Source organism: Dendrobates tinctorius, unplaced genomic scaffold, assembly GCF_039654945.1.
Source record: "Dendrobates tinctorius isolate UK_male_01 unplaced genomic scaffold, ASM3965494v1 ptg000065l, whole genome shotgun sequence".
NCBI lineage: Eukaryota > Metazoa > Chordata > Amphibia > Anura > Dendrobatidae > Dendrobates > Dendrobates tinctorius.
In genome coordinates, this window is record NW_027361733.1 from 30,568,419 (window position 1) to 30,582,987 (window position 14,569).

The 14,569-nt window shown below is 42.1% G+C and overlaps 1 protein-coding gene across 3 annotated transcripts in view; it reads left to right on the plus strand.

Moving 5' to 3' along the window:
• MYT1 (myelin transcription factor 1) overlaps window positions 1-14,569 on the plus strand; it is a 94,935-nt gene that overhangs the window by 27,635 nt on the left and 52,731 nt on the right. For all 3 annotated transcript variants that reach the window (XM_073580869.1, XM_073580868.1, XM_073580870.1), the window contains 8 exons: window positions 2,071-2,122; window positions 5,289-5,322; window positions 6,729-6,791; window positions 6,922-7,178; window positions 8,797-9,630; window positions 12,203-12,337; window positions 13,041-13,131; window positions 13,220-13,330. In XM_073580869.1, the coding sequence (XP_073436970.1) occupies window positions 2,071-2,122; window positions 5,289-5,322; window positions 6,729-6,791; window positions 6,922-7,178; window positions 8,797-9,630; window positions 12,203-12,337; window positions 13,041-13,131; window positions 13,220-13,330 (1,577 nt within the window). The remainder of the gene's footprint in view (window positions 1-2,070; window positions 2,123-5,288; window positions 5,323-6,728; window positions 6,792-6,921; window positions 7,179-8,796; window positions 9,631-12,202; window positions 12,338-13,040; window positions 13,132-13,219; window positions 13,331-14,569) is intronic.

Below are 14,569 nucleotides of genomic sequence, written 5' to 3' on the forward strand. Positions count from 1 at the left end.
CTCTCCTGGTTTTGGCTTACAAATTCTGAGGTAAAATACTGCCAAATACTGAAGGTGTGAACAATCAGTCGTGTCACATATGGCTCCTCGTAGTCATTACAAGATGTCCATGAGTATATCCTGGGCCTGACCAAAAAACAGGAAAACCCAGAGCGAAAAACAAAATGGCGCTAACACTTCGGCTACCACTACACGCCACTATTCCTCAATAGGAGAGTCAAACAGTTTTCACCCCATCTTTTCTTACACTGAAGAATGGCATTGCAACAAAGAGGTATTCTGGACGACGTAAGATACTACTAATCCATGGATATTTGGTAACTATTAGATGGAACGCATCCCACTGCTGAGACTGAGTGTAAGAGATCGCTCACACTGCCGTCCGTATATTCTCTTAAACTCTATCAAGAGTTTGATCCGAGTATCACCTTAGTGTGATCCGATTCTCTCACATGAGAGAATTGCAGCACAGGTTCGGAGAAGATGGAGAACATAATTTCTCCGTCTTCTCCATTGTCTGCGTCCACATAAGTCGGACTGCACTCAGATGACATCCGATGTTTCACACGCACCCGTAAACTTGTATGGGTGCGCGTAATCCTATTATTGGATCCACTCGCAGCATGCTAAAATGGATTTCTCATGCTCAATTGGCATGAGAAAAAAATTGCAGATCTGCACTGACACCTTAGTATAACTTTAGGCAGAGTGTTATCCGCTAAAACTTCGGATTGCACTCGGCCGTGTTATATTATAAAAATGAGAGCCGTGTTCTTCCATTCACCACCGGCTCAAGACTGTGGACAGGAGGAGATGAATGGAGAGGCAGGTAACGCATGTGCTCGAATATCCTTGTCAGTGCCATGGACTTCTATAGAGCAGGCGGTCACAGGGGAGACTGCAGGGCACAAGTCCCACATTCTGGCAAAACGTGAGAGTCCCAGCGTCGATATCCACAACGATATAATAGTTATCGCCGAAGTAGTGGAAAGGTGAAAACATGCTAAGGGTATGTGCACACGTTGCGGATTCATGTGCGGATCTTTCTGCGCAGAATCTGCAGAATTTACCTGCGGATTTATAGTGGATTTTGTGTGGATTTCCCCTGCGTTTTTACACCTGCTGATTCCTATAATGGAATGGGTGTAAAAACGCTGAGGAATCCGCACAAAGAACTGACATGCTGCGGAAAATAAACCACTGTGTTTCTGCGCGGAATTTTCAGCAGCATGTGCACAGCGGTTTTTGTTTTCCATAGGATAACATGGTACTGCACACCACATTGAGAACTGCTGTGGATCCGCAGGGCCAAATCCGCTCCAGATCCGCACACGAATCCGCAACATGTGCACATACCCTTACACTGCAATACCCCTTTAAAGGGAATCTGTCAACAAGTTTTTGCTCCCCATTTGGGAGCAGCATAAGGTAGAGACAGAGAAACGGATTCCAGCGATGAGTCACTTATTGGGCAACTTGTGGCAGTTTTGATAAAATCATTGTTTTCTCTGCTGCAAATCTAGCAGATCTCTGAGTGCCAAGCTCTGCATAACCCTGCCCACTGATTGGCAGCTTTCTGCTTATGCACAGTGACAGCTGCCAATCAGTGGTGGGGGCAGGGTTATACAGAGCTCATGAATATGGAGGACTATATGGCAGCAGGTTTACTAGTCCTCTGATAGCACAACGATTTTATGAAAACTACAGCAAACAGCCCAGTAAGTGACACATCACTGGAACAAGGGTCTCTGTCTCTACATCATGCTGCTCTCGTATTAGATGGCAAAAACCTGATGACAGATTCCCTTTAACCCTGGCTGCTCACAATTGTGGTTGCTATGCCTATGGAAATTGAGATGTCCACACCACTTATGTGTGAGGAATAGTTAAACCCTGCACTCGTGCCTTAATACATTGGCAGCTGCATCCCATGTCGGCCGCGCAGCCCTTTGTATGTCATCATGATTCTCTGAGCGCTATCTCTGACAAATGACTGCAGAGCATAATAGATATTACCGTTCAGTATTACAAGGGTTCTTTACCATTGCCTTGAAATGTCTTTTCCTTCAGATGAATGTAGAAAATGATGACAAAAGGACCCGCACGCGATCCAAAATCCGAGGTAAGATCTTGCCCATTCCTTGTTCCATTATCTCCATGACATCACACACCAGCGGGTTCATTCACAAAATACGCCAACACTAATTTCTAATTAACATTATCTATGTGAACTTTAGAAAGCTCTTAATTACTTACAAATGTACAGAGTGGAGGCAGCTGAGAGAGCAGTGTAGGAGAGGGGTCTCTGGGGGCCGCCACTGACAGCGTAACTAGTGTGAGATACAGGGACACACACATGCTGCCGCTGTGAGAAGAACAGAGGAATCAGATCTGCTCGAATCTCATCAAGGAGGCAGGAAGGCATCTACATTGTTACCGGGGTATCAAAGCCTCAGGTAGTCTTCACATCTCATCAAGATGGAGGAAAATGGATGGGATTATTTCTTTCTTGGTAGAATTCTCTCACTGGAGAACATCTATTGGGGAAGCCTCTAGCCTTCTCATAAACTTTTGGGGCCACAATAGTTTTGACCTAATGTATATTACAAATTTAGTGTATACCTAACCACCTTTAAAGGAGTGTTCACATGACTGATCTTCCGCCTTCCGGATTCATGCTTACTGGAGGCCGGTGCCTTCATGAAGACTGATATTTCTCATGAAGATTGATATTTCAGACCAGCAGCGTGGTCGCTCCGAAGGCCGGAATTGTACGTCCTTCCACACTGCAAACAGCGGTAGCTTTGCCTCTGTACCATCGGAGGCACACAGAGTGAAAGATTCGGGCAGGATCCAGTTTTCCAGAAAGTTTTCACAGCACTGACTACAAACTTTGAAGCTAAGAACTTGCAAGTGCACTCTTCATGCCTAAGAGACCGGCCGCCTCTGATTTATACAAGTGTATCAGCTCAGTACAAATCATTGGTTCTCCTGTTGCATCTTGGAGGTGCCCCGGAAAAAAGCAAAACCTTAGTCTGGTATTAGGTAACATGAAACCTCACTAAAACAATGAAAAACTGGAAACCTGACTCGGCATCCTGACTCACCTACTTTTATTCCATCACTAGCTGAAGAGCCTGGCGTTGCCCGGTCATAGTAACTAGCTACGGTTAGTTATAACAAATTATAATGAATATATCTATATCTATAAAGCTGAGTGCATAGCCCCGCCCACTCCGCACAGCCACACTGATTATAATATCCCACATCATCCCGTCCGCCAGAGCCACCGGACTACTACCCCTAATATCCCACATCATCCCGTCAGCCAGAGCTACCAGACTACTACCCCTAATATTCCACATCATCCCATCAGCCAGAGGCACCGGACTACTACCCCTAATATCCCACACCATCCCGTCAGCCAGAGCCACCGGACTACTACCCCTAATATCCCACATCATCCCGTCCGCCAGAGCCACCAGACTACTACCCCTAATATTCCACATCATCCCATCAGCCAGAGGCACCGGACTACTACCCCTAATATCCCACACCATCCCGTCAGCCAGAGGCACCGGACTACTACCCCTAATATCCCACACCATCCCGTCAGCCTGGGATCAGAACCAGAGCGCTGAATGGAACGGTCCTAACTTCCATACTGGGGATCCCTTTAAGAGAGGCCTGGTTTCAGAATCAGAGCACTGAGTGGAATTGCCCTAACTTCCATACCAATGATCCCTTTAAGAGGGGCCTGGGGTCGGAACCAGAGCGCTGAGTGGAATTGCCTAACTTCCATACCATTGATCCCTTTAAAAGAGACTGGGTTCAGCACCAGAGCGCTGAGTGGAATTGCCCTGACTTCCATACCAATGATCCCTTTAATAGAATCCTGGGGTCAGAATCAGAGCGCTGAGGGATTTGCCCTAACTTCCATACAGGAGATCCCTTTAACAGAGCCTGGGGTCAGAACCAGAACGCTGAGTGGAACTGCCCTAACTTCTATACTGGGGATCCCTTTAAGAGAGGCCTGGGGTCGGAAACAAAGCGCTGGATGGATTTGCCCTGACTTCCATACAAATGATCCCTTTAATAGAAGCCTGGGATCAGAATCAGAGCGCTGAGGGATTTGCCCTGACTTCCATACCAGAGATCCTTTAAGAGGGAAGATGTGCCTATGGGATGGAGGATATGTGATGGGTATATGGGCACGGGAGGAGGGGTTTCATTTCTGTCATGTGCTCTCTGCTCCTTTCTGGGGGGCAGACAATGGCTGGGAGCTTATGTTCCCGGGGATGCTAGATTTCTCCCACGCGGTCAGCGTCTGCTGAGGTGTTGTGGAGTGGGAAAATTGTTGCTCATAGCAACCAATCACAGCTCAGCTTCTTTTAAACAGCTCTTGGGAAATGAAAGATGCTTAGTGACTGGTTGGTGATACACACATAGATTCAATTTTATATATATAGATATTAAAAAAATATTAAAGGAAGGAGCAAGTATATTTAAAAACAACGGGATATTCCGATGCGTTTTGAACCTATATTATATCCTAGGCTGGCAACCTGAGCAACAAGCAGCAAACTATAGAATTAAAAATTCCTCTCAATTTCCACTTAGAGATGCCATTATGTGCACAGTGTAGTTGGGTGGCTTAGTTTGGTGCATTGTGGTTACCGCTCCTGCTGAAACCCTGCATAGAGACCCTTGCAAGTGGTAGTACATGGGTGCTCCACAGTATGTTCTCACCTCAATAATGTCAAGTTAGAGCTGCGTCACCTTCTTTGATAAGACAAAACCCTTCAGCTCAATCATTCACTAGCACCAAAGTAAGGTAGGACACAAGTAAACGACATGCTCCGTATGTCACCAGCTGATGCCAAATCTATTGATGCAGAGACCAATATTGATTAAGTCAAGGACAGGAAAAAGTAATCCAAATAATAAATAACTTTTATTGCAAAAATGATTAAAAGTAAAAAAAAAAGGTTAATTGTCCCAACACAGAGGACACAATTGACACGCGTTTGTCGGTGAACCAAAGGAAAAAAACTGGAAGTAATAATCCAGGTATGTAGGAGAGATGAGATAAAACTTAAACAATTCACTATGGAAATAAGAATGGCATGCCAGGGGAAATTGTACTGAAGTAGAAAGTCAATCAATATAAGGAAATCATAGTCTGCATCCTTACAACCAAGGTGACAGCGGCTCACCCACTAAACACACCCGACGTCCTTTCATGAATGTAACCGCCTAACTCCTTTTTATCTTTGATCTGTGTTCAGGTATTCCAGTCGAGATTGTCGGACAGGAAGTGAGGTAAGTCCTCAAAACCCGAATGACATCCTCTTCCAAGTCCCGTTCTATTTCCTACAGCTTCACAACCCACGTGTAAGGTTTCCGGCTGTGACCGCCCATGCTCATCTTGCTTTGTAATGAATTGTCTTTGGGCTGTGAAGGTTTTGCAATCATAGTAACTTCATGGCAGCTTTAAAAGATAAAAAGTAGCGCAATGAAAAATTGCACAATTAGGCGACGTAATTATTATCAGGGTTTTCCGTTCTCATCTTCCTCTTCCATACAGCTACATTTAGACTTCACTGAATCTGTAGGCTCTGTTCTCATAAATAGGAGTTCAGACGGTAATTGGCAGCCTCCACCGTGTTGCCAACATGTGTACTTAAAGATAAAATTATATATTAGCAGAGAGAGGATATTTTTTCTGTGTTTTTTTTTTTATAGCCATAATGTCCCTGCTTCTCACACGTACTGCCCATACTCCCATCACAAGCAATTATCCCGCTCCCTTTACAGCCTATCATAATGAACTGCCCAGTGTGATTGATATCTGCGGTCTTGCAAATACTGATGCCATTTGATTATGTCGAGACGTTGAGGCTCTTAGCAACAATGACACCACCCCGCGGTTTTGCCATCATAGATCAGAACCACGGACAGCAAGGATGGCACTGTGCATTGTCACGTACATCATTTTGCTTCGATTTTTTTTAGAAAGAAAAAGTGGTTCCAGCTCCTGATAAAATGTGATAAAAACTAGATTCCATATTAATCCCAGAAAAAAAACGCTACGTGTTTCGAACGCACTCTGGCATCCTTTGTCTGATCCATGATGCCTATAAACCCAATACAGGTACAGATATGGATACCATAATATATTTGTACTCAACATGGATTTTATAGGCGTCATGGAATATGTCGTAATTCAGCTCAGACAAAAGATGTCGGAATGCGTTTCGAAACGCATAGTTTATTAGGAGCTGGAACCACTTTTTCTTTTGGATTTTTCTCGTTTGGTCAAAACAGAGTCCCGTGTCCCTGCACTTCATGAGCCGTATGTGGCGATCTGGCTACAACCTTCCATTTATGAGTTACATCATCTCCACGTCTTGGACCTCTGGGCTCCAGCTGTGATCCTCAAACCTGTGTCACCACCGTTCTATAAAGGTTTCCTTCCTCGAAGTCACAGAGTTAATGTAGAAAGTAAAGGTGCCTTACTTTGTGCCGTGCACATACAAATCTTTAATTAAGCATACGCTATAAAACTATAATGAAGCACTCAATTAATTAAGGGAGGTGAAGTGTTTCATTAGGTATGAAGCACTTGGAGGCCAGGTTATGTGGTTCATCATCCGAGTGAGATGAGGAGAAATTGAGACACAAGCAGCAGGCGATATAGTAATAGTGGTTTTCTCTCTCATTTCAAGCTGTCCCACCCCAGGCTGTATTGGCTCAGGACACATCAGTGGAAAGTATGCAAGACACAGAAGGTAATTTTGGTGAAATCCTTGAATGTTCCTCTAGCAGACATTAAGTCTCCATCACTGCTCTTCCATTAGGAGGAGTGATCGGTGAATATAAATTATGGAGAATTTTATATTTCCTGTTGTCTTTTTACAGTTTACAGAACTGCCCTTTGGCTCGAAAGCGCAAGGTGCAAGATACAGAGACCGAACACCCAGCATCGAAGAGGAAGTCACATCCTCTGAAACTGGCTCTGGATGAGGGCTACAATATGGACAGTGATGGTAGCGAGGACACAGAGATCATAGATGAGGAGTCTGGCTCTGAGGACTCTGATGGGACATTGGTGGAGACCGAAGAAGAATCTGAAAACCCTGAAATGAAAGAGTCTCCAAGCCCAGAACCTAGAGAAGGTATTTCATCCCCACCTAATAAGAATATGGAGACATTGAATCCAGTTCTGGATAATATTGAGCTGAGTGCTATATAAATTTTCACTCCATCCATTCCATTATGCCAGATACCCTATTATAAGCCCCTGGATCAGTGTTTGCAGCAAGCATTCTCTTTTAGTGAATTTATCCTGACCCAAAGTAAAACATATTTTAAAAGGTTAAAAATATTATTACAATGGGGAATTTTTTAGTGATTTATTGTTACATTTTCATGTAAAAATTTAAAGGTAACGTGTCACCATTTTTTCCCATATAAAGTAGGGCCAGCACCTGTAAGCTTTCACGTGCAATGCTGTTCCCTGACCCCTCTGCAGATCACAAAAAAAGACCTTTTACTATACTCACAGACAGCACGGTCCGATCCAATCGACGTCGCTGGTCTTGATCCAGTTCCATCTCTCTTCTTGCGATGCCGCCTTCCTTCTTGCTTCGGGTGGATGACGCGTCTTACGTTATCCATGGTGTCCTTCATTGAGCACATGTGCTGACGTAGTTATCTCTGCAACTCAAAAAAGATAGCCACCTCCATAACCATGTACAGAAAATAAATAAAATCATTTGCAATAAAAAAATATACAATAAATATAGAAAGTAAAAGAACAAAAACAGTCATAAAAAGAGGAATCTTAATATGTGACATTTATTGGTAAAAAAAAGTGATACATTTGGGATTTCATGCTACCTTGTTGTCACTAATCTTTGATATTGCTAATCAAGGTTTTATTTCAGTTAAAGATTAACTGAATGTTTAGCATTTTTTTTATATTTGAATGCCCTCTTAATAGCAAGCAAAATAGTGGGGATTTGGGTCCTGAGTTCTCACCGATCACTCAAAAAACTCTCTGAGGGGTGTGCAGCTCCTGCCTGAACGCACATACTGACCAGGGCACCAATTCAATACAAAGCATAAGCGATCTATCCATGCTTTATATTGAATCCGTACTCCTCTATACGTGTTTGCTCAGACAGGAGCTGTGCACCCCTATAACCTGAACTGTGCATCTCAGTGGGAGAATGGAGGGGGGTGGGAGGAATCGGAAGGGGTCTTAAGACTTAGACCTCCGCCAATCTGCTTACAATTAAAGGGCACTGAAATATCAAAAAAGTGATAAAGGCTTAGTTACTCTTTAAAGGAAAACTGACACTCATTTCAGGCTGCCCAAAACATGGGCAGCATGAAAAGCAGCCGGACTGCACAGTTGCAGCCAGGTATGTTTTTCTCTGAAGTGCTCCAGTGTTTCTGAGGAAGCACAGTTTGAAATTCCGCATCTCGCACTACTCCAGTTAATTGACAGGTTTCCTCTATATGTGTACATAAGGAGAGACCTGTCAATCACCAAAAAAGGGAGGTGAGAATCTGGCCAGGGATTGCATCGGACTTATCTCATCTCTCCTGATGGTCCCTTGTCGAGCATTCAAGCTATGTTTTTCTCTGAAACCTACCGCAGTTTGAGCAGCATGCTTTGAGTTTCCTTTAAGCTTTCTAGTAACATAATTATTTATATTTCACAGAATAATAACTCTAGGCAGAAAGAAGATAAACTTTTTTTTTCCACTTCTCTTTCTTTGGTCGCAGGTGAAACCTCTCCTGCTAAAACAACTTATGAAGAACGTCCAACGAGCGACGAGACCCCCACAAAAGCCACATACAGCAGCTATCAAGAAATCATTGCCAATTCTCTATTAAACTTGGGCCAAATAGCAAAACAAACATTGGTTTCAGAGGGACATTTACCAGAAAGTGAACTGGAGACCCCTAAATCAAGCTCTGGTTTAGTACAGATAGTTCAACCGGAAGTAGAGGAAGCAGCGGTGGAAGAGGAGTGCGACAAGGAGATCATCATACAGACAGAAGATGCTGAAGAAGTCATTGAAGTCACCAGTGAGCCCAGCAGCGAGTCTTGTCTTGAACCCCGAGATGACATACATTGTGATGAGACTTGCAAGAAGGATATGGATGATGAAGATGACGATGAAGAGGATGATGATGATGATGTTGATGAAGACGATGAAGACGATGATGACCTGGATGATGATGAAGAAGCAGAAGAACACTCTTCTGAAATGATGAGCCAAGATGCCCCTCACACTTCTCAGGACTCCCCCAAAATCCACTGTGAAGGACAATTTAGCCCAAAACCAGAATATTCAGTCATTGTGGAAGTCAGGTCAGATGATGATAAGGATGATGATAGCCATTCTCAAAAATCGGCTGTAACAGATGAATCAGAAATGTACGACATGATGACGCGGGGAAACCTTGGCCTTCTAGAACAAGCGATCGCCTTGAAGGCTGAACAAGTGAAAGTCGTCCGGGAACAGAGCAGGACCACACCAGACACCATCAAGAATTACCAAACTGAAGAGAAGCAGAATCGGTCGATAGACACAATGAGGAAAAGCTTTTATGGTAAATAACATTACTATAGCATTTTTTCTTACAAATATACTCTGTGCCATTCCTCTGTTATTCCTCGTGGAAACGTATAAATAACAACAGATTGTTACCATTCCTCTTGTCAAAAGGGTGTGTCCTTACACACCTCTGACACAGTCCAATCAGCGGTGACAATGCCAGACTGTGAAGGGTCACACCTATTGACAAGGGAAATGGGAAATGGTTGCACCCAGTTGTCAAGTTATATATAAATTTCCAGGAGAAATAACAGAGGAACTGCACGAAACACAATCCTAAAAATACATGCTTCAGCAGTGCCATAGAAAAGAGGACCTTTAACCAAATTTTTCATGTTGAACTGAACACACAATGTAATAATGGCTGTCAAGCGGAATAAAATGGTTTTCTTTTTTATTTCACCTCACCGTTATGGAGATATTAGCAGTCAAATGCATGGCACCCAATTAGTTAACTTTAATTAAGTCCAAGTGGGTGTTATTAGATAGTATTCAGTAGGGGCGTGTACTTTTTCCTCTTCTATGACGCTGACCAATCAAAAGCAGGCAGCAACATAGAAATGCAGAAGGACACATGACCTGAGTCCACAGGTCCTGCCAGGTGGAGTGCGCAGCCTAATGTTAACTGGAGTGCAATGGAGAGGTGAAATAAAAAAAACAAACAAATCTTTTTATTCCGTTCTGCAGCCACTATAATATCGCAAGGTTTCCTTCAGCTAGTTGTGACAACTTCTGAACTTTTTGATCATGAAAAAGACAGTAGTTGTCACTACATTAAGATTAATATGTGGTGGAAATCATGAAAAGTTTAGAAAAATGTAAAATTGCTGCAAGTATAAAGAAAGGAAGCTGAAGCAGAAACGATATTTTTTTGGCTTAAGAGACTTAAATCTAGCAATGAATATCAAATTCGGTCTAGAAAGTCTGTAAAATTATAATTGAACGCTTTACTCCAAGCGGAACAGCTTGGAAACAACACTGCAAAAAAAATATGTCCTAGAAAATCATATTTCCTATCTGTAGATGTTAACACATTTTTGCAAAAAAGGGAAAAAAAATGTACATTGCGTATTTCTGCAGATTGAAGTTCATTATGCCGTTGCCAAGGGTGATAAGCAAAATTTTCTGCTTCATAAGCAATTTACAAGCTAGTTCTCCCTCTCCACTTCCTCTCCTTTATCCAACTGAAAGCTTTAAGAATATGACTCTCCCAGCAGTGTTGCCACGGTGTAAAATAATCTCTTTGTGGCCGTCTGCTGGTTTACCGGAAACAGATTAGCCAAACGTGAAAGGGAAAACGATCTCACCCATTGATTCCCTGTGTCATTTTCAGCTTTGTCCTGAAATTTTTTCTATATCTCAGTGCAGCAAATTTAGTATTTGACTCCTTGTCGGAAGGTGGGAGGGGACAGTTTTGCTGAAGCGGAAGGAATATAACTTTTTTTAAATAAAAAAAGATCATAAGTTATTTTATTAGTAAGATCTCAGCCACGAAAGGGAAAAGTCATACAGAACTTTACCTTTTTCCTTCACCTTAACAATGTGGAGTTTGTGAAAAACAAAAAGGAAATGATTGATATTGTTACTTTTTTCATTAAAAGTAGTAAAATGTGTAATAGAAACACTTACCATCACTACATTAAAAGCAATCTGTCACCAGGTTTTGCTATGTAATCTGACAGCAGCAAGATGTAGGGGCAGAGACCCTGATTCCAGCGATGTATCACTTACTAGGCTATTTCAATAAAATCAGTGTTTTATCACCAGGAAATTTTCACTACATGACTAGGTGCCTTGTGCCTCCTGGTGCTTTCTGCACATAGACCGTATAAATAGAAAGCCGACAATCAGGAGTGTGGGCGGGATTACACAGGGCTCAGCATTCTGAGCAGTGCTAGATCTGCAGCAGAGAAAACTGTGATTTTTATCACTACTGCTGCGCCCAGTAAACTAAGTAACAAATTACAGGAATTGAGATCTCTGTCCCTACATCATAATGATGTCAGATTTCATATCAAAAACCCGTTGATAGATTCCCTTTAAATGGAGCAGTAACATACAGGCATTTAATTAAAAATGGAAAATGAGATGTGATTGTCCTAGCGATTATACTACAATATTATTAATAAAAAACAAGTAAAGACATAACAAAAAACCGTGTTACTAAAGCACGATTTAATGTACATGTGGATATTTAGAAGTCTGAAAAAACTGTAAACAGCTGCTTGGAGGATCCAGGACAAAAAAAAATGTTTTTATAAGGACTAATTACCCTGTCTCACTGGGAATAGGCAGTTTGTGCATTTATAGTCACAGGGCACACTGAGACTTTGCAGTGACAGATGGTTAATTCATATATAGATTCGGTTTATTTGCTGTTTTATATACAAGACCATATAATCTTTCATCCGTCAAGCTGTCTGATCCTGACCCAACAGTCAGGAGCAAGACCCAAAATGTATGTAGAAAGAGCATTCAAGTGGCAGAGCTGGGGGAAGGATTCTAACAGTAAAGAAAATAGCCAGAAAATAAGGTAATCATTTATTTATTGTAATTTCTATTATAAGATGCAGCAAGACCTGAAAAAAGAGAGATTAAATGTCCAACGCCTGGCTGTGATGGTACCGGACATGTAACGGGACTATACCCTCATCACAGAAGCCTCTCAGGATGCCCACACAAGGACAGGATCCCTCCGGAGAGTAAGACACATCCTTATTTTCCTAAATCCCATTGCTGTCTGTTATGTGGTCTACTTCATAGAATCATAGAATGTTAGAGTTGGAAAGGACCTCCAGGGTCATCGTGTCCAACCCCTTGCTCTATGTAGGAGTCACTAAACCATTGAAGGAGAACTCACCACACCACCTCTCGTGACAGCCTGTTCCACTTATTGATCAACCTCACTCTCACTATCAAAAAATTAATATTTAATATGTGTTTCCTCCCATTCAATTTCATTCCATTACTTCTTCTGTTTCCATGTGGAAATGAGAATAAGGATGATCCCTATACACTATGACATCCCTTCAGATATTTGTAGACAGCTATTGAGTCTCCTCTTAGCTTTCTTTTTTGTAAGCTAAACATTCCCAGATTCTTTAACCCTTCCTCGTAGGACATACTTTGCAGTCTGCTCACCATCCTGGTAGCTCTTCTCTGAACTTGTTTCAGTTCTACTTTCCCCCTTCTGCTCAATGTTTTTTGTATGGGTAGCTAAGATAGTGTAGAAAGGTAGTGACAACTCTATGGACACGTTTCTGACTTATGTGAACAATGGTTTTCACATTCAAAGCACAATTCACTTTATAAAGGATAGTGTATAAGAAATAATTAATGATTATTATTAATCACAATCAATTAATCTTGAATAGTTAATCTTATTATTTCATTTCATTTTTACAGTTCTGGCCATGCACGAGAATGTACTCAAGTGTCCAACGCCCGGCTGCACAGGACAGGGCCACGTGAACAGCAATAGAAACACACATAGGAGGTAGTGGACCATTTCTAGAGGCTCCGAAATGCATTCTCATTCTGAAACATATCATTTTAGTTTACTTTTTTTTTTCATTGGTTTGTAGTTTATCTGGGTGCCCCATTGCTGCAGCTGAAAAATTGGCCAGATCCCATGAGAAGCAGCAACAGCCTGGAGATCTCACCAAAAATAATACAAACTCAGACAGGATACTCAGGTAAGACCAGACATTGCACAAGCTTTAATAGGGCATCCCAAAGTGCATGTCAAGTAGCCACACCAAAGGTTTATTGGTTTTATCTTTAACTTTCCCTTTGAAAATTGAGTAGCTGAGTATGGAGATGTTACGTGTTACCAATCCTGAGAAGTAAAGCTGGGCATATACATTAAATGGCTGGTGGTCAAACAACGCTTTGGCTGATTGTTTGGCCCACATAAATATCAAAAAACTCTCCCATACAAAGGCGCACTGCGTTGCCCAAGCACTCCTGTGTTTTCAATGCGATTGGCAGATCGAAATCAGCTATGCGCAATTGACATCTCTCCCAACCAATGATCAGCTGGAGCCCCCATACACATTAGACTGTCAGGCAAACCCATCGATATTGGCAAGCTCAGTCGACATTAGTCTAATGTGTATGGCGGCCTTAAGACAGAAATCACAATCCCTGCTCTAGAGATATAGGAGGGTTACAAGAGGCTGATATACAGTGGCGATTAAAAGGATAACAATGTTTTAAACTTTTGACTTTCAGGCTTGTCTCACCATCCACTACTGCTTAGATCGTGTGACTACCATCATCTTGGCTATCTCATACATAAATTTGGCTTGCAACTATTTAGCATATTATTAGTTATGCAGATTCTTGTCATGTCATTGCATTGTTACTGCTTTGCTCCTGTTGGTGGACAAATCTTTTTCTTCCTGAGTACTTCAAATTACAACCTGTTCTCACATTCCTTAATAGCTCAGTGTGTTATTAGGTTGATTCCCAAGTGAAAGGTCACTGGTTAGAATCGAGGAGCAGCCATGAAGATTTCCCAAGAAAAGAGAAACAGCATCATCCAACTCAACAATAGTGGTCTCTTGGCCAAGAAAATTGCCAAACTGCATCATTGGAGTGCCATGACAGTTGGAAGAATAGAAAATTAGGTCCAGCCATCCATTCAGAAGCCAAAAGTTGGACGTCCAGGCAAAATATTGGAGTCAACAACTCGGCTCATCCCATGGTCTATCAGTTCTGGAGCGACAAACACATCAGTCGTGGTGGCTCGTATGCTTCATAATAGAGAGATCACAGATGTTGATGCATGCACCGTGCGGCGACATTACACAAGTCTGGAATGGTGGCCTGAAAATAGGTGAAGAAACCTCAACTTCAATATTATCATAAGAAGTGTCGGTTTTGCAAGCAAATAGGAAAAGTGGACATTTAAAGATTTGAGACGGGTGATT